Source organism: Manacus candei, unplaced genomic scaffold, assembly GCF_025592945.1.
Source record: "Manacus candei isolate 608988 ecotype Guabito, Panama unplaced genomic scaffold, ASM2559294v1 h1tg000002l, whole genome shotgun sequence".
Classification (NCBI taxonomy): Eukaryota; Metazoa; Chordata; class Aves; order Passeriformes; family Pipridae; genus Manacus; species Manacus candei.
Genome location: NW_026138050.1, coordinates 7402191 through 7429593, shown reverse-complemented (window position 1 = coordinate 7429593; position 27403 = coordinate 7402191). Strand labels below are relative to the sequence as shown.

The 27403-nt window shown below is 44.3% G+C and overlaps 2 protein-coding genes across 5 annotated transcripts; one reads left to right on the top strand and one right to left on the bottom strand.

Annotated features, from left to right (window-relative positions):
- The first annotated feature begins 121 nt into the window (after window positions 1-121).
- On the top strand, window positions 122-11781 carry DAGLB (diacylglycerol lipase beta). Its single transcript, XM_051782075.1, has 15 exons — window positions 122-267; window positions 727-878; window positions 2690-2864; window positions 3368-3629; window positions 3851-3976; window positions 4959-5086; window positions 6050-6176; window positions 6523-6606; window positions 7056-7133; window positions 7474-7554; window positions 7651-7778; window positions 8261-8329; window positions 8417-8489; window positions 8970-9223; window positions 10625-11781. Exons 1-15 carry the CDS (start codon window positions 173-175, stop codon window positions 10815-10817), a joined length of 2025 nt encoding a protein of 674 aa, XP_051638035.1. The 5' UTR covers window positions 122-172; the 3' UTR covers window positions 10818-11781.
- A 491-nt stretch (window positions 11782-12272) lies between these two features.
- RAC1 (Rac family small GTPase 1) lies at window positions 12273-26369 on the bottom strand. 4 transcript variants are annotated; one of them, XM_051782160.1, is made up of 7 exons: window positions 26206-26358; window positions 20159-20230; window positions 18721-18838; window positions 16397-16453; window positions 14830-14892; window positions 13983-14142; window positions 12273-13811 (listed from the first exon to the last, which is right to left on the bottom strand). In XM_051782160.1, the coding sequence occupies exons 1-7, from the start codon at window positions 26238-26240 to the stop codon at window positions 13681-13683; spliced, it is 636 nt and encodes a 211-aa protein (XP_051638120.1). In that variant the 5' UTR covers window positions 26241-26358; the 3' UTR covers window positions 12273-13680. The 4 variants fall into 4 exon arrangements, with proteins under 4 accessions (XP_051638120.1, XP_051638111.1, XP_051638100.1 ...); XM_051782151.1 differs by lacking the exon at window positions 16397-16453 and having other exon boundaries at window positions 26206-26369; XM_051782140.1 differs by lacking the exons at window positions 16397-16453; window positions 26206-26358 and adding an exon at window positions 22373-22582.
- Window positions 26370-27403: the final 1034 nt, after the last annotated feature.

The window sequence follows — 27403 nt, the reverse complement described above, 5'->3', positions numbered from 1 at the left end:
GCGCTGCGAGGGCCCGGCTTTCCCGCCGCCCCGTGCGCGCTCCTCCCGGCGCGTGCGTGCCCCGAGCCCCCGTGACGTCACGGCCCCGCGGGGCTGGTGGGCGGGGCCGGAGGTTGGGGGCGGGGCCCGCGCGGCCCTGAGGGAGCGGTGTGAGCCCGGCCCGGCCCGCGCCATGCCGGGGCTCGTCGTGTTCGGCCGCCGCTGGGCCATCGGCAGCGACGACTTCGTGCTCCCGGGGGCCTTCGAGCTGTTCGTGCGGCTGGTGTGGTAAGGAGCGCTTCCCGCGGGGGCCGCTGCCCCGCGCGGTGTGCGGAGCCCGGCGGGGTGCGCGGAGCCCCGCGGCGGGAGCAGCCGTGACACGGAACCTGCGGCGCTGCCGGTGCCCCGGGCCGGGAGCGCCCGCTGTGTCCAACCCCGGAGCAGTGCTCGTGTGGTTTCGTTACTGCAGTAATTAATGGGGTGATTCCTTTTTGTCCCGCGGCCTGGATTCTGTGGGACCCGAGGCAGTGAGGAGCCTGGAGCCCGGGCTGCACACGGCTGAGTTGTAATTCCTGCGGAGCATCCTTGTGGTCGCTTTCTTCTGACACTTTCCTTATGTAACAGCTCCCCTGCTATCATCTTTGTGCAATGCCTTCATTAAGATCAAAACTGCCGATCGGGCGATCGCTTTGCAGTGTTGCACTTCTCCTTTCAGACTGTAACTTTTGTTATCTCGCTTCCCTGCAGGTGGATTGGGATCCTTGTCCTTTACACGGTGCACAAGGGGCAATTTAACTGTCCCGGGGGGGGATTGCTGCACAGCTACTTGCTCGTCCTCATCCTCCTCCTGGCTTCCATAATATGTGCGTTATCTGCTCTTGTGTACATCAGTATGCAAGGTAAATAGTTAATAATAGCATTTTGTGTTTATCTGGTAGGATTGTAATAGCTGTGTTTTTTTTAATCTGGAGTTGACATTAAAAGAACTGCAAAAAAAATTGAGGTGTTTTAAGGGTAGTCAAACTTTAAAAACTCTCTGTAACCATTAATACATTTGCTTTATTAGTATTATCTTTGTTGGTCTGGAATATAACATAATCAATGGACAATAGCTTAGGGCTGTTGATAGTGCTGTTATTAGGACAAAGTGCTAATAGAGATATGTCCATTGCCATCAGAGCATCATGAAAACCCCTTTGGGTTCACCATGACCTCTGATGGAACACTGCTCCACCTCTCTGACAGGAGTCTAGGGGAATGTATCCAAAAATCACTTTCCCATCTGAAGTATTGTGTTAGTTTTAGCCTTGCACGGGCAGGTTTAGTCATGGCTTGTGAAAGTTCCTCAGTTGCAGTGGGTTGCTTGGGGAAAAAACTACAAAGGAAAGTGATTTGTATAAATGTCTCAATAAAACTAACACAATAAGTACTGTTAAATGGGACCTACAGCTTGAAGTGAATGGCTGAACAGAAGTAAGGACCCCAATGCAACTTCTACTCATTTGTAGAAATGGTTCATTTTGGGTTAAAAAATGCTAAGAAAGCTTTTTGTTCTGGTGAGGCACCTGATTATCCAAGTAATGCTAAGATGATTAATTTGGAATATGTGTGTGGTCTCTGGAATAACAGAGGAGACCCCACAAATTCTAATATGTTGGTTCTCACAACATGCTATAAATAAAACTGTTTAAATTACTTAAGTGGAAAGAAGCTTAAAGTGTGCATGAAGAGAAACTATGTCAGAGCAGAGTTGTGGATGATAATCCTGGCCTGGAATCCGACCACTGGTTTTCCTAGAGAGACCTCACACACTGGGGGGTGGTGCTGAGAAAGGAAAAGTTGTTTTGAGGAAAAACTTCCATCTGATTTGTGTCTGAGTAAGCAACCACGCTGCTGCAGTACAGGCTGCAACCTGGGAATGGGAAAAGCACCCTCTGGATCAAGGGCTTTTTAAGCAGCTTTGTCACAGGGTGTGAACCACAGCTTTAGAAATGGAAAATAATTTCCAACGTTGTTGTTGTTCTGCAGTGTTTTAAGGCTTTATAAATTGTCCTGTCTACACATGAGCACAACCCCCAATACCTCATTACCATGGGAGCAGCAAAGTGGTTTAAGGAAATGAGCTGGCCAAAAATTACTCCCTTTTTTATTGCCTAGGAGTGCTAAAAGGAAGTGGTTATTAGTAAACTATCAATACAGAAAATAGTCTGAGAAGTATTTGTCCTGGCAATGGTCCTACTTTTGTTCTCCTGTTACTGTTTAGTGACTCCATAGCCAGAATTTCACCATAGCCCAGCAAAGTAGCACCTAAAAATTAAATATTCAGCCAACTAAAAGCTAAATAGAATAATAAAAGTAGGCACCGAGAGTCATGAGGAATTGTAGGTGAGCCAGTGCTCCTGGAATGCAGCTTTGGCTTTTGCTGGGCACAGCACTGCTGCCTCAAGTTCAGTGCAGAACTGTGTCTGACTGGAGAGGTATTTTGAGTGTTATTAGAGTAGATTCTAAGAATCACACCTCTAAACCTATTGTTACTTTTCTTTCCTCACCTTCAGTGATAGCTCTCCATTAGTATGACAGTACTTGATAGTTTCAGTTAAGTATCTTACTTTCTTTAAAGCTCAGAAAGTTCATATTTCCAGGTAGGATTTTATGTACTTGAAGTGCATTTGTGAACAGTTCTTGTTTTAAGTTCTCTCTGTGTTTTCAGGAACAATTTCTAATCCCGGCCCAAGAAAATCACTTCCCAAAGTACTTTATACTCGCCTGCTTCTCTATTTCCCTGAATTCATCTGGGCTGTGTTAGGAGCTGTGTGGGTGTCAGACAGCAGTGTGCACTGTGAGAAGACTGTGATAAATGCCATCATTTGGACAGTTGTTGCCAGGTAAAGATGCCTCCCTGCAAATCTGAGCTTGGTAGTGTACATGAAATAGAACATGAGTTGATATCCTTTCCTAAACAAGCTTGAGCTACTTGCCTTGAAAGAGCAATATGCTGAAGTGAAGGAAATGAGGTGAAGATCAGAAAGGGTAAGAGGGATGATGGGAGTGCAGAAAACTGGATAAATGTGAAAGGGGTAGTAACCAGATCACCAAACTGGTGGTGAGAAATGTGGCTGTCACACTTCTGGGTTGCTGTTTCCATAGCACAGTGCTGTGATTTCGAGTTTTTGCCCTGTGTGAAATGAGCCAGCAGCCCTGTTCTTGTGCCCAGTGTTGAAAGCCCAATAACAAGCCCTGCACCCTTAGGGCAGGAGCAGGGGGTGGTCATACAGAATTTCATACCGAGCTTTGGTTTTGGTCTGTCAAGATCTGGAGTTGGGATTACTTCCACACTTGTCAGAAGTATCTGGTGTCACACTTTTATCCCACTCCTTTCTGCTTACAGCTGGGTTATCATCGTCTTTACCATCATCGGAGTTCTCATTGTCTTTGACCCGCTGGGGGGGAAGAAGACACTTTACCTGACGGACGGTGTGAGTCGGAACCTGGAGAGCAGCCAGTCGGGGCAGCTGCTGTACAACGTGAAGAGCTCTGCCACCAGGGTGTGGGAGAAGAGGATCAGGCTGCTGTGCTGCTGCATCGTGCAGGATGACGACCACAGGGTGGCCTTCACCAGCATCGCCGAGCTCTTCCGCACCTACTTCTCGGTGAGACCCACCCCCTTCCTCCCGCTCTGACAGAGAGCTGGGCCACGCTGAGCTGTGGGGTGGTTTGAGACCCACCCCCTTCCTCCTGCTCTGACAGAGAGCTGGGCCAAGCTGAGCTGTGGGGTGGTTTGAGACCCACCCCCTTCCTCCTGCTCCGACAGAGAGCTGGGCCATGCTGAGCTGTGGGGTGGTTTAACAGCCTCTTTCATTTCTCTGTACAGGACACTGATCTGGTGCCAAGTGACATAGCAGCTGGTTTGATTCTGCTCCATCAGGAGCAAGATAAAATGGAGAGTTGCCCAAAAGAGCCTGAAGAAGTCCTGTGTCATTCTCCATCATCTCTCATGGTAAGATAGGGTTGGTGCAGCCTCTGCTGCAATTACTCTGGGAGATAATGCCAGACCATGAAATGCAGTTCACTGTGTAGAGGGGATTTTTTTTGTTTTGTTAATTTCTTAAACAAAATTAGACACTACTGTCAAAACTAGTAACAGTTAAAGTTATTAATAGATGCAGTGAAACCGCTTGATGAGTTTGTGGTCAAGACATTTTCTGCTTTTGCATAAGTAGAACTTATATCTGAATGGGGAATGAAGTGCAAAAAAGGAACCATTTAGGACATTTGATCATTGTTGAACAGCTGGGAGAGAAAGGGAACAGAGAGAAAATAAATATTTTGTACTATTTGCATAGACTTGAGAAGCTATTCTTTTAGTGTGTATTGCAGCCTGTTTGTCCGCTGCAAATACCCAGACAAGGTAAGATGCAAAAATAGCATCTTTTAAATGCTTGCAGGTGATGGGTTAGTTTGCTAACTGATTTTTGTTACTCTTTGGTAGTAAAATACCTTTGTAAATTTTTTTCACTTCTTTTGGTCTGTGTTTAATACACATATCTAATTCTGCTTCAGCCAGTGCATCTCTGTCAACTCCCTTTCGAATCCAACTGGTATGATGGGGTTGTGCCTTGAAAGTCAGATCTGCAGCAGACTCTTTAGCCTTCTCATTGACATTCCATTCCTTTAAGTAACATATTTGGAATGAATGTTGTTTTCAGCACTGAGCTTATCAGTGTATCAGCATTGGAAGAAACTGATTTAATGAGAGCTTTTCAAGGTTCTTCAGCTGTGTAGCTACGTAAATAAACAGAGTTTTTCCTGGAATATGAGTGGCTATTTTTAGTTCCTCTTAGACCTTGGATTTTCCCTTTGGATAGTGTGTATTTCATCATGCCTTAATTTTCACTTGTCTGTGTTCAGTTTTTACTCTGAGGCTGCCTAACACCTTCCTTCCTCTCTCTCCTTCCTTTTCTTTCCCTGTGTCCTTTCAGACTGCTGATTTGGATGTGGAGCTGGAGAATGCTGCTCACTACATGCTGTTTGCTGCAGCTGCCTATGGCTGGCCCTACTACATATACACCAGCCCATTTACTGCACTCTGTAAGCTCAAAGGTGACTGGTAGGTTTGACCCAAGACCTTAAAAACACACAGCTGCCTTCTATTTAACTAGTGTTAGCAGAAATAAAATAGTTTCATTAGCAATAGTTTTGTTTCATTAAATTATATCACTAAATTTTATCAGTCTTGGGGATACATGAGCTTGACTGGAATAGTTATCTTTCACGAATTGTGTAGAAACAAAATTCCAATGTCTTTACACCCTCAAACAGATTAGGTATTTTTTTCATAACAGAAGTTTGTGATTGAGGTAAATAAAATTCATTTGGCAAAATGACAGAGGAAAAATTGGAATTAAACTAAACATGTTTTAAAATGAGGCTTTTTAGAGATGCTTTTTTGGCACAGATGTATGTATAGCAGTAGAAGTCTATCAACAGTTTTCCCTGTCTTAAGGAATTAGCATAAGTTCCCTGTCCCACCAGCTTCCCTTTTATTCCCTTGAACCCCTTTAATCAAAACTGTTTAGAGTCAATATCTCAGTTTGCATATTGCTGTGTAGGATTACTGTATATTTACATGACCACTGACATTTGTGACTGTAACCATGATTTTCTTAATTAGTAACATGAAATATAAATATAACTTACTGAAATATAAATTACTTGGAGGAAAAAAACCCCATATAATACAGTGGATAAAAAATGAGATAAGCTTGCTGTATAGAATTTGTTTTGAATTTCCTTTTTCCTTGTTTGTATTTTTTCTCATTGGCCTGTAATCTTAAGAATTCTTTTCTTGCCAGTGGTTGAACTGAAAATGTGTGTCAGGGCTGCCCAGGCAGAGCCAGGTCTGTGGGCAGAGGTAACATCTTGTATCAGACTATTGGTGCTATTGCAAAAAGGAAAAAAAAAGCAGCACTTTGATTCCTGGCACTAATTCTTCTGCAAATATAAGTTTGATTCCTTGAAAGGAAACCTAAAAAATTGGAACATGAAAGTTTTTCTCTTCTGTGTTTGTTAGTTGCGGAAATAGACCAACAGATTCTGATATAACGGGCAGTGATCGGCATAACTTTCACTTTGGATCCATCCTAAAAATAACAGGACTGCAGTACAGAGACTTCATTCATATCAGTTTTCATAACAAGGTAAACAATCTGGACAGGCATTCAGCAAAACCCATAGCAGTTAATTCAGGGAAAGCAAGGGGTGAAGGGTCTAGTTTGCCTTCAGCATTTATAAAGTGCAACATGCAAAGCCAAATGAACACATTCAGTTCTGATTTTTTTTTCCTAATCTAAAGAACCATGAAACCATTGACATAAATCTCTCTCAGTATTGCAAAAAAGGCACTTAGAATAACTAGATGAGAGACCAATTCAAATTCTTTGCATAATACAATAGGGAGCTCAGTAAGAGCTTTCAGAAGGTGAGAACAAGTGTTTGCTCTTATAAAAAGTTGATGTCTCTACTGATTACATTTTTCCCCTCCAGATCTATGAGATTCCATTTTTTGTTGCTTTGGATCACAAAAAAGAAGCTATTGTGGTTGCAGTGAGAGGAACCTTGTCTTTTGAGGTATCATCCTTCTGATATCAATAATTAGCTTTATAGAAATGAGTGAACTCCAACTACCTTGAGGAACTTGCGTTATGCTGGCACGTGTAAAAATAACTCACTCACGGGTGTGAGTCTTCCAGGCTCAAGCTGTAAGCCCTCCTGCCCTTGGATGGGTAATATTCCCTGTGCCACTGGAAGAGAGTGTGGAGAACAGGAGGTGGTAATTCCGTTTCACTGTGAGTGGAGGTGCATCAGTAATGTGTGTGTGTGCAGCTTGGAAACAGTGGAACTCGGACTTGTGGTTGCTCTGTATTGTTTGCTTGTGTGGTGGTGTCTGGTGGGACATGTGTTGCTCACACACTTGGCAGCCAGGTTGTGATGTCCCTGTGACAGTGTTGAGTGGCACAGCATGACCCAGGAGCCACAGAGCCCTGCAGGGAGGTCTGACCACAGTGTCTTGTTCACAGGACATTCTCACGGATCTCTCAGCAGACTGCGAAGACCTGACTCTGGAGGATGTTCTGGAGAATGGCTTTGTGCATAAGGTGTGTGCAGTCTGGAGCTGTCTGTAGATCAACAAACTATAAACACCTGGGATCCTTTAGTTACACAGAAGAATATTCTGCTTGTGAGGTGGATTGCACGAATTACTTCAGTGCTTGTTGCATCAAATACTGCCTTGGGAACTGCAAGGCAGAATTTGTAATGCTTACATACAGCATGTACAGACCACGTGGTTATAACCAGACCTCTGTCAGGAGCATGTTAAAGAGCAGAGCAGCTTTGCATAAAGAAGGTTGTTCTGTGATGGTGGTGTATTTAAACTAGACATGCATCACCCCTCAGGTTAGATACACCCTTCTAACTTTACGTGCTCTCTTGTAGGGAATAACTCAAGCTGCAACTTACATCTATCGAAAACTAATAAACGATGGCATTTTAAACCAGGCTTTCACAATTGCTCCAGTAAGTTACCTTCCAAATAATTTGGTTTGCCAGAAAAATTGCACAAAGCTTTTTTTTCCTGTGTCCATCTGAGCTTGTCTTCACTTTCTGTCTTAGGAATATAAACTTGTGATAGTTGGCCACAGTTTGGGTGGTGGGACAGCGTCTATCTTGGCCATCATGCTCAGGAACTCCTTCCCCACACTGAAGTGTTACGCCTTCTCTCCTCCAGGAGGGCTCCTAAGGTAAAAACTTCTGTTGTTTGGTTCTCTGAGTAAGATGTAAAAGTCTTCCAGGTGGTTGACAGATGTGTTAGATGGTAACTGTGGGCTTGACTGTGCTAAGAGTTTGTTTGTACATTCTTCTCTAGAATTATAATTCCATCTTGAATTGCAGTTGAGTTCCTGGGGGAGTGTTACAGAATGAACTACATCTAGGGAATTCTGTCATGTAGTACAATTACAGTTTAAAATAAATGTTTCAGAAATAAAATGCTTACCAGACTTGTCTACCTTGGCCTGTTTGACATGTACAAACCCCAGCAGCATTGAAGTTACTCTGGCATCTTTAGCAAGGAAGTCTGAAAGCCCACTGAGGAACTGACTGCAAATGCTGCTGCTGCTGCAGCCACATACTTGTATTTTTATTGAATGATAATCATTATTGTAAAACTAAAGTGTGCTTTTCTCTTTAGTGCATCTAAACTGCATCTTTTTTTTTCTTTAAGCAAATCACTTGCAGATTACACTAAGCACTTCATTGTTTCAGTCATTGTTGGAAAGGACCTTGTTGCAAGGTGAGTTGGAAACACTTAAATCTTCAGAGATGTGTTTGATTGCAGAAAATAGGAGGCTTTGCTTTACTTTGTTCTGTGTTTGAACAGGTTAAGTATGCCCAACATGGAGGATTTAAAGAGGAGAATAGTGAGAATTGTGGCAAACTGCAACAGACCCAAGGTAACTACATGCAGGTCCTGGTTAAAAGTCAGTGGAATGGTTACCTGGGTTAAGCCCCAGCTTTAATGGGCAATTACTGGTGTGTGTATTTTTGATCTTAAAGATGAAAGTTACAATTGTGTTTTGGAACAAAAGTGTTTTTAATTCAGGGACGTTTTTGTTATTCTCCTGTCCTATAAAGCTGTATTGTTGGAAATTAAGATTCATCAAGACCTGGGAGATATCAGTGCTCAACATCAAAGACCTGAAATTATTTTTGTAGTGTTACTATAGGCTTGGGTTACACACTGGTGAAATGAAAATTACTGTGGAGAAAATTCGGTAGGGAGAGATTAGCAAAGTTTGGGGAGCATCTGCAAACAGTAACATTTAATCTTTTAATTGTAGTCCCAGATGATGTGTGTGCAAGCACACAAGTAGAATAAGTTACCTGAGGAGATGCCAAACCTCAATTTGACATTTTTTTCTCTCTGGTTCCAGTACCAGATTTTGCTGCGGGGGTGTTGGTATGAGGTATTTGGAGGAGATCCTGATGACTTCCCAACAGAGCTGGATGGGAGGAACCAAGAAGCCCTGAGCCAGCCCCTGCTGGCCGAGGAGAGTTTAATGGTTCAGCGCTCACCTTCCTACAACGCCCTTGACGATGAATCACACCAGAATTCACCACCTCAGTATCCTCATCTGTATCTTCCTGGAAGGATTATCCACATTGTAGAAGAATCCAGCTCTCGGAGGTAAGTAGAGTAATGAATGCCACTGGCCTGTGCTCCTAAGCCTACTTAAAGCTGCTGCTCACTTTCAAAGTACGAATTTCCAGCTCTGTGATGTGTCTGCATCTCCAGTACCCCGCTGTGGTTCTTGCCCAGCCTTTCAGGTTCTATTCTGTGCCTCCCGGCTTCAAGCCCTGGACACTGTTCCTGCTTGTTCCTTATCCTGCAGGTGCTGAAGTGGGAATTTTAAACACTAACACTGTTAAGTTCAGCTTTGCCAGATTGCAGTTCCTGCCTGAGTCTTAGGTCCTGGTAGTAGTGAAGTGATACCAAAATACCTTGTTGCTGAGTAGTCACATGAGTGCTGGGGATGAGAAAGAGGCCAAATATTGCCAGGCTGCAGAGGTGTAGCTACCCCAGTAACCAGTGTGTGCCCACACAGCCTCTGGTTCCCTGTCCTTTGCTGCTTTTCTGTGGATGCAGGAGGTTGAGACAAAGACAACAGAAAGCTGAAACTGCTGGAAGGGTGAGGATTGTGGCTTTGTTGGGACAGCGTCATGTTCAGGGGTTTTTTGTGTGTTTTGTTGATGTTGGGTTTTTGTAGATAAAGCAACCTGATACCCCTAAACCAGACAGGCCTTGATATCCTCTCATTTCATTCTTCTGAAACAGAAATAAAAGCATCTGTAACTTGCACATCTGAGACCATCTTACAGAATGAAAAAGAAATTGTACCTTACAGAAAGGAAAGAATTGAAGAAGAAATCATTCAGTAGATCACTATTTTGTTTAAGCTTCGCATCTTTAATCTTTAATGATTTTAATACTGGTTTTACAAGCTGGATACTTGAACACCTGGGGCCTGACCATCAAGGTTTTCTCGATGGCTGCTCTTCTACTTTATTAATTTCTTTTCCATCTTTTATTCCACAGCAGAGCAGTTAATCCTGGTGGGGTTTTTTTTTAAGCTGGACTAGCACACAAGAGCCCCCATCATGTATTTGGGATTTTATTTTACAGAATGGTGCATCATATGTGCAGCATTAAATCCATTGCCTAGACTCCTAATGATACTACTGTGACTTATTCCCTAAATTTGACATTAACCATGTGAATGTGCAGTGTTTAACCCCCTCCCTCTCCTTGCTCAGACTGTATTCCACGTTTCTGGGAGCAGGATTATTTGATCTTCTGATGGCTTTCTCAGCTAAGGCCCAGTGTAATTTGGTGTAGTTCTGCCTTCAGAGACACTTAAAGGCAGCATTTCCAGCTGTTTGCTGAAAGTCAGACCTGCAGCTCTCTGGGAGCCAACCTGGGGCTGTGAGAGGGTTCCAATTCCTCCCTGAGCAAGGTCAGGAATCTCCAGGTTGTCTGTTCCAGATGTGAGAGTCTGAGCCATTGCATTTGTGGTGTGGTTTTTTCTAGGTTGTGTTCTTCAGACATTAAATACGCGGCGAGATGGTCAAACGAAACAGTCTTCAGCAGCATTTTAATCAGTCCCAAGATGATCACAGACCACATGCCAGATGTTGTGCTCAAAGCTCTGAACAGTTTGTCTCAGGAACATGGAGAGTGTCTGTCTTGTCAGACACGAGAATACACCCCCGGTGCAGTATAACACAGCTCGGGGAGGAGCAGGGGGGCTTTTTTTGCAGGTTTCAGGTATTCAGGACACATTCCACTTCCATGCCTAAGTGGATTTCAGTACTTTTCTCAAACTGCATAAAATGAACAAGGGTCTTACTGCCCTTGCCTCTGCAGCGACCTCGGGGAATGTTGTGCTGGCTAAAGCACCAGGTCTGCGTCTGTGCCGGGGGTCGGGCTCTTCCCGAGCGGATCAGTCCTGGCCATGGGAGCCCAGGGGGCAGCTGAGCACTTGACACAGTGAATGTGTGTGAGGACACGGCCCTGCTGTCCTTACAAATCCAAACATCCACTTCTGCTTCCAAGTCTCTTCATGCCGTTGTCTGCGCCGGCCCGACCTTTGGGAAGCTGAGGGCGCTGCAGGGAAGGAGGCTGGGAAGTGCTGCTGCAGCTCAGGGCTGGAGGTGGGTGAGTGGGCTGGCCCAGGCCGGGTCTGGCTCAGGCTGTTCTCAGTGATTGCACTATTTTTCTTACAGATTGTGCTGGTATCCCAGTGTGTGGGGGGGTTGTTGTGGTTAAATGCTATTTGAATATACATGTGCAATATTCTTTAATCTGTCTTTTGTATTTCTTGATCCACATCACTACTTTTATTGATTTTAAACTAAAACTACTTAACGAGAAGGAAAAAAAACCCCATTGTCCAGACCCTGGCATCATCTTGGTCATTAGCTCCAGCTCTGGCTACTGAGCGTGGATCCGAATCTGCCAAAAATATATAACCAGTTGTACTGCTTTTAAAAAAGTGGATTCCTTGTTTTAGTGTGTAACTATTTTAACTTTTTTTTTCTTTTTAAGGCTCAGCAGCATTTATTTAAAAAAACTGATGTAAGTAAAAGTAACGTGATGTGGTTGAGAATTAACTGTGTGGATGTTCTTGCTGTGATATTCAATATGGAGACAAAATTAAATACACAATAAAAACTTGGCTCCTGTGAGATGACAGGTACCACTGCTGGCTGTGCAGGGACCACGCTGCTCTTGGGGTCCTGCAGTGTCACCCACCACTGCCCCTGGGTGGGGAGGGCAGGGCAGCACATTCGGGTGCAGCTACGAGAGAGAGGAGCCAACACACAGAGCTCGGCTGGAAATAAAGGCTGGAATCTGGGGCATTTAAGCACAAACTGTAACAGTTTCAAAGGAAAAGCACTTTTGTTTGCAGACAGTGGAGTGGAACAGAGATCCTGCCCTGGCTGGCAGCAGCTTTGAACCACTGCCCAAGCAGCAGCAGGAGCTGTAACAACTGCAGGGACAGTGCAAGGCCTCTGCAGAACTGTTGCCAAATGCTGTGTTTAATTCAGGTTCCCAGAGCACCCCTGACATGCTCTGGTTTGCACACACGGCCCTGCTTGGGGCAGGGGACAAGGATGTGGGTGCAGAGTGGCACAGGAATGAGACACGTGCTCAGAAACTCAAACATCACCACAAGTGTGATTCAAGGATTTATTAATTCTTACATGCAAAACATTCTGCTAATTGCATTAGCAAAAGATCAATGTAAAAACTTCACAATTTTGCAACTTTTAAATTTTGCTTTAGTGGTTGAAAGGGTGTAGTTCAACATCATATTCCTGCCAGTTTAGAAGGTACAGAACATTAGCACTAATTACAGAACCTCACAGACCCGTTACCGTTACAATCTATGCTGCACATGGAGTGACAGAGAACACTTGTCTGCATTAGTCAGGTTACACTGGGGGGGATCTTGCAAATAGTGACACTCGAGAAGGTTTGTCGTTTACAAGAGGTTTAAAATATAAAAATTACTAAAATGTCTAAAGCTGCTTCACATGATTTTTACACCTAGTTAATAAGACTAAAAGCTCAGAAAGCATAACTTACTGGGTCAGAAATAATGGGAAAATAAGGATATGCTTGAACGTTCTACTCTATAAAAGAAAAAGAAAGCAAATTTCTATCATCAGAAAGGTTTTTAAAATACAAGTTATATTGCTCAGTAAGAAGAGATTCTACAAGAAAAGCATTTACTACATAAAAGTGGGAATGACTGGTCCAGAATTGAACCTACATGAATGCCCTACTTGAAATTCAAAGGAATTTACCTATGAACACCAACCTCTCTCCACTACTGCACCTCTGGGAAAATGGTGGCTGAGCTACCCTGGCAGTGTAGTGTAAGTCATCTGTACAGTGTCAAATACTGTCTGGCACTATTGTCTGATCCAACCCAATATTCCATTTACCCATCACAACACAATGCTGTCAAAAGGACTAGATACACTTCAGTAAGAATAGTTATTTATTTTTTTAAATCACAGCAGCAAGAACTAGATTGCAACCAAGCCCTTACCAATGATAAAGCATTTACACTGTGACTCGAGGGTGTCAGTCACTGCCAGGGGTTGGGGTTCAACACCCACCACAGGCAGTGGCTGCACTGAGAAAACATTGAATAACAAAACACGTCAGAGCTCAGTGTTCTGCTCATTCCCGGTACTTACTGTGAAAAACTAGAAAGATTTCGCATTTCCTACCAGAAATTAGAGTCATTTTCAAGAAGAATCTTTAAAAAACAGTTTAGTGCTTAGTGTTCGTAGCACAACAAAGCAACTTAGTTCAGCAGATAAGTTTGGCAACACTTAATTGAGCAAGAAGAGGATTTTAAAAATAAGGCTTCACATAGGTGTGTCTTTTCAGGAGTTTGCTCTTAGAAGAATGCAAGGTAACGATCATACTTTAAACAAATGAAACCATGAAATTGTCAACTGGTTCATGAATTTATGGTAGAGAACTAATTTATAACAGAAAAACTTGGCATGTGAATGCTCCATTGTTTGAGCAAAGCACAGGGTTGATGGGGTGGGGGAGGGTGATGTTTACAGCAGCAGACATTTTCTCTTCCTCTTCTTTACAGGAGGGGGGCACAGCACTGCTCGAATGGCTTCATCAAACACTGTCTTGAGGCCTCTCTGCGTGAGTGCTGAGCATTCCAGGTATTTCACTGCGCCTGGGGAAGCAGAAATGCAGTTACAAAGCAGTTTTCCAGGACCCCAGCAGCACCACTCCCAGCTGACCCCACACCAAAGCCTTAATTAAATTTAATTTAATTTAATTAAGGTACAGCTTCTTCCACAAACAAAATGCAGCTGCAGTCAAACACCACCCCAGAGGCTCATACCGATCTCTTTGGCCATGGCAAGGCCCTGTGGGTAGGTGATGGGAGTCAGCTTCTTCTCCTTCAGCTTCTCAATGGTGTCCTTGTCATCCCGGAGGTCGAGTTTGGTGCCCACGAGAATGATGGGGGTGTTGGGACAATGGTGCCTCACCTCAGGATACCACTGGAAAAAGAAACAGTGTCTCGTGTGGGGCAGATTTCCACAGAGGCCCTCGACTGTCACCCCGGGAAGGCTCACAGTCCTTCCTGGGTCAGTCAGTGAAGGGGAGCACCAGGATCCATCAGGGCAGGATCAGAACAGGGCACACAACGAGCTGCACATCGTTGGTAATGAAGCCAACAGCGACTTCTGTATGTTTTAAAAATGTACCCCATTAAGGGCTGCATTTTCCTCACACACCGGAAGAACCCTGACCTGCACTGCCCTCGCCCATGGAGACCCCTCCATGTGCTGTGCAGCTGAGCTGTCCAAGGACATGAAATACTGCAACAGTCACAGAGCATGTGCTGGAATGATGCTGATGGAAAGAACAAGTGCTATCAACCTAATTTTTACAGGCATTTGTTCTTAAACTTTTTAACTGTACTAAAAGGAAAGGTGCTGTTTGTGATCTGAACACTCTTAGATTACTGTTACCCCATCAACGCATAAAGGAACAACTCATACTTGGAGTGTTTCATGTGCCCTGAATTTCCATGACTCACAGGGGAGGCAAATACATTTCTGCCTTTTCAAAATACATTTCACAGTGCCTGTCAACAATTCAAAAAAAAAGCACCTACTGTTTTCCCACCACTGCTGTAAAGTGAATGAACATTCAGACATAAAGCAGTCCCAGCTCATCCTTACCTTAGCACGGACATTTTCAAAGGAAGCTGGGCTCACGAGGGAAAAGCAGATTAAGAAGACATCCTACAAAACAAGTTGAGAGCAGTCAGCCCCACAGAGACATGATTGTAAACTCTGCTGAACAGGCCAATGTCACCAGTACCTCTGTCACACTGTCAGCTCTATCACACTTGCAAAGGCAAGGTCAGCGATACAGCCCATGTGACAATCAGAGGTAGCTTTCCCAGTGGGAAATCCACTCCCAGGCAGCTACAGGCAGCCCCAAAGAGGGGGGAAAACAAACAACAAATAGATTGCAGTCAAATTTATAATCAGCTATTGCAGTAGCCAGCAACTAGAACACAATATCACTGCCTTGCACGGGGTTTTTTTCCTCTAAATGTCATTTCTTCTTCATAGACAGGGAGCTCATCAGCACTGGATGTTGCAAAGTGTGAACTATTAATATACAACTCTAAAGTCCTCAACTTGCAAAGGCCAAGGGTACACTATGGAATGGGGGGGGGATCACATGAGAATTTCTACAATTATTACTTCCATGCCCAAATCAGAAGAATCTTGTAAAACTTCTTCAGGACCTCTTGTAAAACTTCACTTCTGCTGAATCTCAGTATAAAAAAGATTTCAGTTTCTCTATAACTAAATTAGGATTAAGAAGGGCATTAAAAACATCTCAAAGATCCCTCCTTTTCTTTCTAAATAAAGAGATAGCAAAAAGAAAAACAGGTGTTTTTTTGGGATCTTGCACATGTTGCTTTTCAAGTGAAGGCAAAAGATTCTAAGAGTGAGCAGGTAAAAACATTTCAGAGCATGTTTATATAACTGCAGGACACACTTCAGAAAACAAGGAGCTTCACTGCTGACACACTACAGTCTACAAGCGCTTAGAACAATCCCCAGATTCGTGTCTCTGTGCTGATGAAGATTAGTCTTGCTCTGTGACCCAAAACTCAACAAGTGTCCCTCAAACAAACCCGACTTTCCCCAACCTACCTCTGCATCCGACCTCACTCCGGTCCCACCCGTGTTACAGAATCAGGCATTGCAGGGTTAGTTGATTGTGCTGCATTTCAAGGCATTTGTTAGGTCAGCAGCTGCCATCTGCACTGCTAAGCACTTGCAACCCAGTTGTTCATGCATCACCCCAACAAGTTTCCGTAGCAGCGTCCCAGAAGAAGAAAGAAACAACATCAAATAATGTGATACTATGGCCACTACTTCTGTTTTCCAATTTTGCAGGTTTGTGGTGACTCAAGTGCTGCACATCACGCAGACTCTCTCCTTTACTAGCTCCAGAGATCAAAAGGTGTGGTGTAACCACCAGGAATTACTGGAAGATCTCAGGTGTCTTGCACACTACCAATCTTAAGTAGGAAAAGCTGTTTATTTGTAAGAAAATATTTTATCTTAACCATATAAAGAAATTTGATAACAGAGTTCTCAGATCTAGGAATCTGATAGTTCCAAGAAAAGTAGTTGTTCAAAAAATAGGGGCCAATTTATCACTATCATAAGCAAGACAAGATGACAGAACTTGGAACTGAGGTTTATTTAAAGTTTTACATACGGCAATAGGTTCATCTGTCAGACTGGAAGATATATTCTTACCATTGGTTCCTCCAACCTAATAACAGTAGGAGATAAAGTTACTCCTCAAATGGATTTAAGGGAAAACGTTCTCAGTCAGCAACTTGTGCTCACAGATATTCTCAAGGTGGATTTTCTTCTTAAGAGAGACGCTGCCCTGTAACTCAGCACAACCAACTCCCTGCACCCAGGACAGGCACAGCCTTCCCAGAAACCAGCAGGGGGACCTGCCAGAGCAAACCTCCCCTGGAAAGCATCCTACTAACAACTGCTTTTTGCTTTGGTCCCCCTGAGCAAGCAAAGTTAACCTATCCTGTCCCAATTTCCTTCCCCGAGTACTTGGAAACGCTAGCAGATTTGGAATAAATTCAGGAGAAGGTATTAAATTCCTGTATATTTCAAGGAATAAAAATATGAGTAAGGGGAAAAGATGCAGATTAATGCCAAGACCTCCCTGTGAAGTTCCCAGCTGGTGCTGCTGGGTGGCTGATCCCAACACACACACTGCCCCAGTAACCACCACCTGCTGCTTTCACCCTGCCCAGGACACAGTTCAGGTGCACATACAGGGAAAGGGGGGACAAAGAACAAGCAGGGGGTGAGTTTTAAATAGCACAGTGAAGGAAGAGGGAGGCTGAACACAGATCCTAAAAAAAGGTCAGGCTTCATCAGCACCACTGTTCTCTTCCTCTGTGCTGTTTGGCAGTTCCCTGGGGGTGATGAATCTCACACTGCACGAGGCTAAAATCTGCAGATTGCTTCACAAGAAGTTCAAGACTTACCACCCTGGTTCATTTTCTGCTGTAAAGCAATCCAAATAACTGAAAGTACTTCAGACCTGTACTTAACAGTTATACCTGCTTGTACAGAAGACATTTTTTCCACCAGATGCTCAGATGGACATGGAATTCTTTGGCAGTCCACCAGAAAGCCACGGTCACCTCAGCAGGCTGCAGACAGGCACGTGCATTCTGTCCCTTTGTCACAGGGGAGGCACAGTGTACTCCCTCACAACTCGACTTTCTCACACTATTAAGTATCTTTCAACAAACCTTTCTCTTCCCTCAGATATTTTTTTGAAAATATTTTTATTTAGAAAAATTTAAGCAAAGATGAGGCTTTAAGTATCCTATAAATATCTAAGGATTAGAGAAAACCAGCTTTCCATTGTCTCTCTTCCCAAGAGAGACAGGTATTTCTGCATTTCAACTGTAGTTGCCCACAACTGGCAAGTTCATATTCAACATGGATATTGTTACTGAGGGGAAAGCCTAAAAACGGTAAGAGTCAGTGAGCAGTGAATTAAGGAAAATTGTGAATTAAGACAGTTTACTAAAAATAGCACCAGAGTTCCTTAAATAAGATTCACATTACTCAAGAGAGCAGTTATGCTGCAGATAAGTGGAACAATGTTGCATTTTACATTATTACCACTGAACATATATCTGACAGTTAACAACAGTAATCAATGTCAAGAAAACCCTGCAAATTACCCTTTCTTTACTTGTAGCACAGCTCCACCCGGTAAAAGCCACTGCTTTAAAGAGATTAGAAAACCAGCCTCTACAAAGATTAACTGTAACTCAGGTTGCAATGGAAAGAAGAGAACAGATCACTTCAGTGTTTTCCTCAAACATGGAAAGATGCAGGATGCAGGCAGGGCTTAACCAGCTGCAAGCAGGGAAGACAGAAGCACATCTGTATCGATGTTACAGCACAAATTACAGTAAGTAATAAAATAGCCACGGGCTCAAGTGCGTTGGAACGCTGGGCCTCTGTCAATACCAATAATCTCTTCATTCAGTGCTGCCTCTTTCACATGTAGAACATCTTCAGAGGCTGAACAATATCAAGTGCTTAGCAGTGACAGTGTCAGGTTGCAGCCAAAACGCGCCTAAAACCAAAAACAAACCCTGCTTTTGGCAGGCATGCTAACCTTGAAATCAATGGCCTGGCTGATGGGACTATTCACCAAGAGGTTTTTGCATTTGTTTTGGGATGGTTTTTTTCTTTTTCCTTTTAAATCAAGCATTCTGGCCGATTCTGAGGCTGCAACTACACAAATGCCAACAAGTACCAGTGCACACAAACACACAACCATGCAAATTTTAGCTTTTGTAGAGCTGTACACACATCAAAGATCATAAATTACAGCTACAGCAAGATGAAGGAAAGGAGCTTGCAACAAGTCACTAAGAAATACAACTCTGGGTGTGACAATGCTGGCCCGTTGTTCGAAAAGAGAAATGCTTTATGTCAGACAAAGCTGTTGAGACTCTCTGAGGTTTCTCAGGGCATCCTTACTGTTTGTGGGTAGGAGAGTGGACGTAGTCTGTCATAGTCCTCTTGACCAGCTGTGTCCCATAAACCCAGATTGACTGGTTTGCCATCAACCATTACATTGGCAGAGTAGTTGTCAAAACTAAAAACAAACAGAGAGTTGGCTGCATTAGTTGGCAGTAAAGTAAGGCACCCAAGGACTTTTTCCTCACAGAGCCCTAACTGGGAAAACTAGGGAAGAAACTTTTATTGCATCCTTCTGCTCCCCAGAGACAGTAAAGCTGTTCTTTAAATAATGAGGCTGGTATTGGGTAATGGAATAAAAAAATACGCACAACAGACTTGGTCCAGGCTGAGCAGAAGTCATCTTTGTCATGGCTCTTCCAAGGGGAGAGTTAATCATAGTGAGCAGAGGAAAGCAGGGGATGTACTTAGCAAGCACTTTCCAGCCTTAGTGGGACATTCAGCAAGTTAATCTGTCTCATGTTGTAAGATTTAGAATAGAAGATACATGAGCAGCAACCAAGGAATCCTTAATGACAGGAGCAGGTAAGAGAAAAGCTTATCAATCCTGCTAATCAAAAACCCCTCCAATGAAGTGTCAAAGCCAATAACCAGGGGCCAGTAGAGGCATTGTTATCATCTCATCAATAGTGTGAGTGCAAAGGTTTTAATGACTCGTTAAGGCTCGACCACTTTCACTGGGAACACAAGACACTGTAATGCAAAAATCTGAATTAAAGACCAAAGAAAAGAAACACGAGTAACTAAGGCAACAAGGCCTCACCCAGGTAACAAAACTCATCTGTACATCTCCTTAGAATGTATTTGGTTATCTGAAAAATTCATCAAAATATAAAGACATCTGAAAAGGGCAAAGAAGTTGCTCATGTATAAGACACCTCCCCCCAGCAGGCCCTCGGAAAGAGAACTGCACTAATTCCGAAAGAAAACGGGAAGCACCAAAATAAATGAGTCCCCACTGTCTCGCCTGAGGAGCTCCAGAGCTGGGACTGGCTTAGCACAGCATTGGCAGCAGCACAAAAAGGGGAGAGAACAAACAAACAAAAAATCTCCAGCCATGCAAGCCAACTATTCCTGACTATGACTTGATGTTTTACAAGCTGTTCAGCCTTGGGACTGCTTATAATGAATTACATTAATGACAGAAACACTATTTTAAAAGAGAACAACATCTGATAAAATGTTAGCAAGTATTAGTCCCTGTTCAGCCAGGGCAGAGGGAGCCAACACTGAGGGACCATGAAGGAGCACTGCTGTGACTGTGCTAAGCAGTAAAAGCCCAAAGTGCTTCTCTCTAGGCACATCTGGATACTCAGCTAAACATTTCAGATGGAACTGAGGGGCACTTGCAGTCAATTCCAATAATTCAAATAAGGAATCTGGAATGGCAGTAGGCACAGAGAAGTTGACAGAAATGAGTTATCTGATAAGTACTTACACAGTGGGTATATACTCTCCAGGAAATGCATTGGTTGTGTAGCTGATGAGCAGGCATGTTTTACCTACAGCACTGCAAAAACAGAAAGTTCACATGTAAAACACATTCACATAACAAGAAATCATATTCCTTTTACAGGAAGAAGACTAATTACACCCAGTCACCTCAGGACCTGTCTCCCAGGGAGTGTCACTGAGGAGTGTCAGCAGTCACTGGGCAGGAAACCAGCTGACAGACTGCAGCCTGAAGATAACTGGCAATGAAAACACACCTAATATAAACATCCATTCTGTGAAGTCATAAATTTTGTAAATTTTAAACACAAAAAACCAAACACAAGCATTAATAAGACTACTAACATCTGCTGGTCACCTGAGTGATAACTCATGTAATTCTCATGCCTTACTCCAACTCCCTGAAATTAAAAAAAAAAAAGAGAAGTATTTCCAGATACCCTTTACATAATTCCAAAACTGTTATATTTTCCAGAAAATGGCATACTTGCACAAAAGTAAAATTAAAGAAAGCATGGAAAGTATAACTTCTCAACACATCATTACTTTTGAGTATTTAAGGAACAAATACAAGTGATGACCCCCACATTATTTATTGCTATTGCAAAGGCTCCCCACGTGCATTCACCAACTATTCAAACATTTCATGAACTGATTTATAGATAAATCACATTCCACTATTGGAAAATTTGGAACACCAAACCTTTCCCTACTAATCTAATTCTCAACAGCCTCAAATGGGGGCAGGACAAGGTTCCATTCCAGGTTCCTTTCAAAACTCTGGCAGCCAGGTCCTTCCTTCTCCACATCTTACCTGGAGTCAAACATCAGATTAATGACACTTCTGAGTTTTTGTTACAGTTTCAATTAAAGTGTTGGAAAACTTGAAATTTTTTAAAACAGACTCTGCAAAGAGTGTTTCTGACACTGCAGGCTGGTTCCCTTGCAGGCTTCCCACTTGCATAATCCTTTAGCAGTGTGAGAGATTCCAGGGGTGAGCATGCAACTGGTTCCTCCAAGGATACCACCAGAGCCCTGCAGCCCAATCCCTCCTCCCCAACAGACGAGCTCCGTGCAAGGAAACTCCATTGTCTTGCAGATGTTTTATCACCACAGTGATTTGCTCAAAGTCAGCAGTAACTCTGAAACCCAACTGCACCTACACTGTGATCTCGCCAGTAGCATTAGCTTTGACTCAGGAGCCTCCTGAACTAAGTCTGTCACAGGTAAATTTGAGCTTTGTCACAACCATTGTCACAGCTCAGTCTGTACCAGGTCTCTCAGTTGAACTTTAAGCAGGTCCAGGCTGCATTAGCCCAAGAAAGTATTTGAGAGCAGCATCTGACAACATCACCTTAAATACCTGAGCTATGGAAGAGTTGCTTCATTGTGCAAAATTAGCTGGGATTTTGTCTTACAGCCCATTTTTAATTGTAATTTGTTCTATGTTTCTGAGCCAATACCTACCATAACACCCCATCTGCTGCAACTCTTTCTGATCATACCATGCAGTTTTCCACCCTGTTTTTCACCTCCTCACACAGTCTGAGCCTTTTTTTCCTTTCAGCATGCACTCTTACCAAGCTATAATAACAACATAAAATTCTGTTCTCGTTAAGTAGAATCTCTGAACATTTCCCTGTAGCAAAAGCCTTGAGATACACTTGTGCTCAAAAGTAGAAGATGGATTTACCCTTTAAAGACTTCTGTGGGAAAGAATGGAGGAGCAGCTCACCCCACAGATACCTATTTAACAGCTGTCAAGAGAGGAGATCCCATCTCAGCTCCTGCACCAGCACTCACTGACTGCAACAAGCCAGAACAGGGAGCGAAGGAAAGTTATTCCTCCTCCATAAGGACAACTTGCTATTTTAGCTGCCTGCTGATGAGTTAGACCAGTTTGGATGCACTGCTGAACTGCTCTCACATCACAATCCAGGTGGTTACTCTGGGCCAGCTCAGGAAGGACAACTGGGAAAACCTTCAAGATCCCGAGAGGAGCAAGAGCCAACTGCTCTGGGAAATTTCTCGAGCTGCAGAGACAACATGTTCTCACGCTTCTAGAACCTGTTTGGTCTGATGCTTCATTTTCCAGTAAGTTCATTACAGGTAATTTTAGCTTCTACCAAATTCATGTTGAACTCAGCATTTTCAGTAGCGGATCGAGAACTTTTCTCTGCACCCAGGCTCCTTTGCTCACCTTGCACTGGAACTGGTGAGTGTGCTCTGGCTAATCACAGCAGCCAGGAAGGTGGTGAGAGATTCCATTCCAAGCTCAGAAGTGCCTGTAGTGTGTTTCTGCAGCACCAATCAGCCAGAGTCGTTTAAACAAGAAAAAACACGTCCAACAACCCTGTTTCAGACTTGCTCCATCCAGGTTTCCTGCCTTCCTTGCCTTTTGGCTCGCTGCCCCACGAATCAGATCGTTATGGTCACCAGTCTTAAAAATAAACACTAATGCCTACCTTTATAAAGTACATCCTCTAAGTGCTTTATCAACTTTTTTAGACTTCTAACTTCTGTATTAAAGCAACTCCCCTAAAGAGAATTCAAAATGTTTGGCAAAATCTAAATCCTTGCACATGAAGGCTGAGACTAAGAAACTAAAATAACACCAAGATTAGTCATAAGATTTCTAGCAACTATTTAATCACGGCTCTGTCCACCCACTATTACATAAATGAAACCAGCAACATTTGACTGTCATTAAAAACGTGGCCTACAGAAATCCAGCTTCAAATGCTTAACAAAACTACCTTAACAAAGGACTGCACTGAGTCTCTTTATGGTTCTGGGTTGCAACCAGGAATCAATGCACTCATATAACCACATATGTATTAATTCCTGAAAACAAAACATATCTTCTCTTTCCTGGTCTTATATACAACAACAAATTCTATGAAATTTCCCCACTGTGTTAGAGCTGCTTGGAGCCATGTTTTATCTGCAAACAGGAGGCAGCCTTCATAAAAAGCTTTGATTGTGCCATTTCTTCCTTTCTCTGCCCCACATGAACTACGTGTCTGGCAAACAGGATGCACAACAGCTCAGCTCTTCACTCCACCACTGAACAGCAGCTGAGATTTCTCCAGTACCACCCTCAGAACAAGAGTTCAGGATTTTTGCTACAGTAGGTTTAGCTACACAAGGTTCTGCCAGATAAGCACTAGGACACACCCTCTCTGACACACCACTCACTCGGACACACCCTCTCCCAAATATGCTCTTCAGGACTTAAAATGCTACTACTTCTTTTAAAAACTCTAAAAAGTTCAGTAACACAAGTCACTAAATTTCAAGTCACTGTGCTCTCTACAGATGGCTCAGGAGGAACCTGAAGTGTCCAGCATCTCACACAAATTACCCTGCACCCCCCTCACAAGCCATCAAATCAAATACAGCACGGCTTTAGTACACACGGCCTCAGATTAAGCAGAATTCCAAAGAGGGACTCCTAAATCACTGCTCTTGCAGTATTTCTACAATTAAAAAATGCCCACAAAAGAGCATGAAGTGTGACCACTTCCATGGCATCCAGTAATTGGTGATTTCTCCAAAAGACAGAACTCTCCTAACATTACACACCATGACTGGAGATTTCATACCACTCAACAGCTGCCTTTTTAGAGTGAAAACAAAGGCTGCTAAAAATAACTTCAACAAATGCTTTTTCTCAAGTGTCAATCACCAGCAATTCCTGCAGTTCCTCAAGCGGCTGCTCCTCATCTGTCCTGCACATTCCTGCTGCTCTCTAGCACAGAGCTCAAAGCAACAGTTGCCGTTCATTTTCCCCCAAACAATCCTCAGAGCGAAGAGAAAAAAACCAAGGGGAAAATGGGACAGCCCAACCAGCACACATGGCACGCTCTTCTAGCCAAGTCAGTTGTCTAAACACATACCAGCCAAAACTCCAAGAACAACCATGAGCTACATATGAGAAACAGCCTACTCATTAACAAATTAAAAATTAATCACAGGTACTTCTAGAGCTCTGGTTATTTTGTTCCCAGCAGATCTTCACGGAGGGGACACAAAACAATGCCCAAGTTTTATATTACATAAGCAAATCTTTAACTTGCATTGTTTCACAGGAACACCAAAGCTTTGGCCTTATCTAAGCCAAACACGACACGTTTCCTAGAATACCTGTAATGCTGGAGCTCTTGAAGCAGCAACAGAACAAAGACACACAAATAGTTAAGTATTTTTAAAAACACTGAACGGAGGACGATACAGAGCTGCCAAAAATGAGCAATACCTGAACGGAAACTTAAAAGAGAGATTTGTTTCTAACTAAGGAGGAAGGAAAACAAATTAAACTACTGTATTTTGTTCACAAATATGTACAGAACTCAAGTAGAATTACACCACTTTCATTTCCAAGACAAAAAATAACAAACATGTTAGGAAGTGGGATGGTTTACAAACCAGATGACCAAAAGAACTGTTATGTTGAATGAATTACTGAACACTATACAGTTTTTTTGAGTTCTCAAATCTAGTGGAGGAAGTAGACTGAACGTTTTTCCCCACCCAAATACAATGCATCACGTTCATTTATGGCATTGTAAATACAGAGTTCAGTTGAACTAAAAAAAAAATTATATACAGAAAAGCAAATTTGTTTGCTTTAAAATCAATATAACCAGAAGAGCAATCCATAGTTATCCTATCTGTCACCAAAGAATTACATTACCATGAAAATTCTTCATTTATCAAGGTACCACTTTTTTGTTCATATTGCTCAAAATCTTACCTAGCAAGTCAAAACAAGTTTGTCACACAGTAAATTTATCTTTCAACCATACTTTGCTACATAATTAAAAACCAATCAACAAAACCCCTCCACAAAATAACTTGAAGATTAAGCCACCACGTGAAATTACAGATCACAGTATCAAGACCATTTAATTACATTTCACTCTTCTGTCATCTACAGAAGTTTGCTGTGATACCAATTATGCTCAGCCTACACTGGGATTTTTGTTTCTCCTAAGGGAAAAAATGTCTCTCAAACTGCATAAGACAAGTCTTGTTTTCCAACTGGCCTGTGATGTTCCCCTGAGCTCTGACATCCAGTAAGAGAAAGAATCCCTCCGAGTTTTTGGGAACAGCATCGTGGGGAAAACACAGAAACAGCAAACACACAAACTCTCTCCTCACCTCAATTCCAGCACTCCCCACACCGAAATTCAACAGCTAAATTTAGGAGCTAACTCGATTCTAAAAAGCCTCCCCAACTTGTTTCACTTATAAGTAGCACCATGTTAGATGCTGTAGTTGTAACAGCTCTTTACAGACAAGTATATAATTATTTGTATTTCGGGTGCCTTATCAGCCTCCTTTAGACAGGAGCCTTACAAGACCAGATGTTTGCAGCCACAAAAGCAGCCTCTGCCCACAAGCATTTACGATCTGCTCAGGGCTCAGCCCATTCCACTCAGTTTTACTGCGAGAGTCGGATGTAAAAAATGAAGCTCTAAAGCCTAATAAGTTTCTTACTTTCAAAAAAGACGTTTCAAACCAGCATTAAATTTCACATGTCATTAAAAACATAGTTTGTTGGGGGGGGTTTAATACCCTTGGATTACTTCGGTGACTACAGGAAGAGCGGCAGCTCCAGGGACAGCCCCGTGCACCCTCCGCTCCGCCGGGAACGGTCCGGCCCCGGCCGGGCCAGTGTGGGGACACCGGTGGGGACACCCCCGGGGACGCCCCCGGGGACGCCCCCGGGGACACCCGCGGCTCCCGCTCCCCGCCGGGCCCGCCGCGCCCGCGCCTCCCTCCCCGCCCCCGGCACGGCGGGAAGCGCGGCCGACACCCACACACACACACCCACCCACCCGCCCCGGCCCCCACACACCGTCCCGGCCCCCACCCCGGCCCCGGCCCCAGCCCCGGCCAGCCCCGCTCCCGCCGGGCCGCGCCTCGGCTCCGCGCCGGGCTCGCCCACACCCCGCGCCGGGGCCCGGGGGCCGCTCCCGCCCCGCGGCCCGACCCCGCCCCGGCCCGGCCCTGCGCCCCTCGACTCACCCGTCGCCCACCACCACACACTTGATGGCCTGCATCGCGGCTGCTGCGGGAGCGCCGGCCGCCTCCGCCCTGAGCCTGCGAGCGGGGACGAGGCAGCGGCACCACCCAAGGCAGGGAGGAGAGGGCGGACCGCGGGCGCAGGAAGCGGCCGCCGCGCTCACATCCGGCCGGGCCGCGCCGGGACCGCCCCGCGGCCCCGCCTGGCCCGGCTGCGGGAGGGCGGAGGGGGCTGTGCCGCTGGCCCAGCGCGGAGCGGGCCCGGCCGGTCCCTTGCTGTGTGCTCGGCATGTGCTCGGCCGTGCCGAGCGGGGTGTCCGCGCAGACCCTGCCCAGCGGCGGGGCCCGGGCCCAGGGAGCGCTGCCGGCCCCGTCCGGGCTCCGCTCAGGGGCACGGGGCCGGCCTTCGCCCCACACCAGCCCTGTCGTGTCTGACAAACCTCTCTCAAACACAAAGGTGCCTTTGACACCACCCTGTGTTCCGTCTTTCACTCCTGGCACCCCCCATGCCCCAGTCTCATCCTTGGCATCCCTCGAAGTGCGTTGATGTGCAGTTGTGTTTACCCCACAGATGCAGCGAGCACCTGTAACTCCAGTGACCACACTGTTCCCATGTTTGCCCATTTTCCCCAGCCAAGGCACCTGCCATGGGACCATTGCTCTCAGTGCAACACCACAGTGCAGAGCCAGAACATTTCTCTTCATTGTAGGATCTTCTCCCGATGTGCTGTGACAATTAACTCTGCTGGCAAGTTGGAGGTTAGATCAGTCTTTACAAGATGGGACAGCCAAATGATTGTCAGGCCTCACAGAGCCTTGGGTTTCATTTTTGCTGCAAGCAAACTAGTTATTTTCAGGAAATACTGAAGTAAAAGTCAAGTAGAGCAGGTCCAATGATCCCAAGAGTGTTTTAATTTCTACAGTTAGTACCTGCAATAGTTCTGCTTGGTGGAGAAGCTCCTGGTTGGACTGATGCACATGAGCACTGTTCCCTTTGTTTGCATTGCCATCTGTTCCTGGAAGGAAGTGTGGGGAAAGGGACCCTGGACACACTGCTCCTGCAAAGTAATGATGAATTCACTGAATCAATATAGTGTACCATCAGGAGTGGTTTTCCAGGGATTGGATCTCCTATTAATTTCAGAACATTTGTAATTTATTTTGATACCACACAGTGCAACCACGTCAGTGGACAGAACAT

What these genes read in the sequence shown, in the direction of transcription:
- DAGLB (XM_051782075.1), top strand. Translation starts at nt 173, where the DNA reads ATGCCGGGGCTCGTCGTGTTCGGCCGCCGCTGGGCCATCGGCAGCGAC. An exon ending in ATTTGGACAGTTGTTGCCAG is followed by an intron (nt 2,865 to 3,367) that starts GTAAAGATGCCT and finishes TTCTGCTTACAG; the next exon opens with CTGGGTTATCATCGTCTTTA. An exon ending in GAGGAACCTTGTCTTTTGAG is followed by an intron (nt 6,607 to 7,055) that starts GTATCATCCTTC and finishes TCTTGTTCACAG; the next exon opens with GACATTCTCACGGATCTCTC.
- RAC1 (XM_051782160.1), bottom strand. Translation starts at nt 26,240, where the DNA reads ATGCAGGCCATCAAGTGTGTGGTGGTGGGCGACGG. An exon ending in CACTCTCCTACCCACAAACA is followed by an intron (nt 16,454 to 18,720) that starts GTAAGGATGCCC and finishes TACTGTTATTAG; the next exon opens with GTTGGAGGAACCAATGGTAA. An exon ending in TGCCATGGCCAAAGAGATCG is followed by an intron (nt 13,812 to 13,982) that starts GTATGAGCCTCT and finishes CTGCTTCCCCAG; the next exon opens with GCGCAGTGAAATACCTGGAA.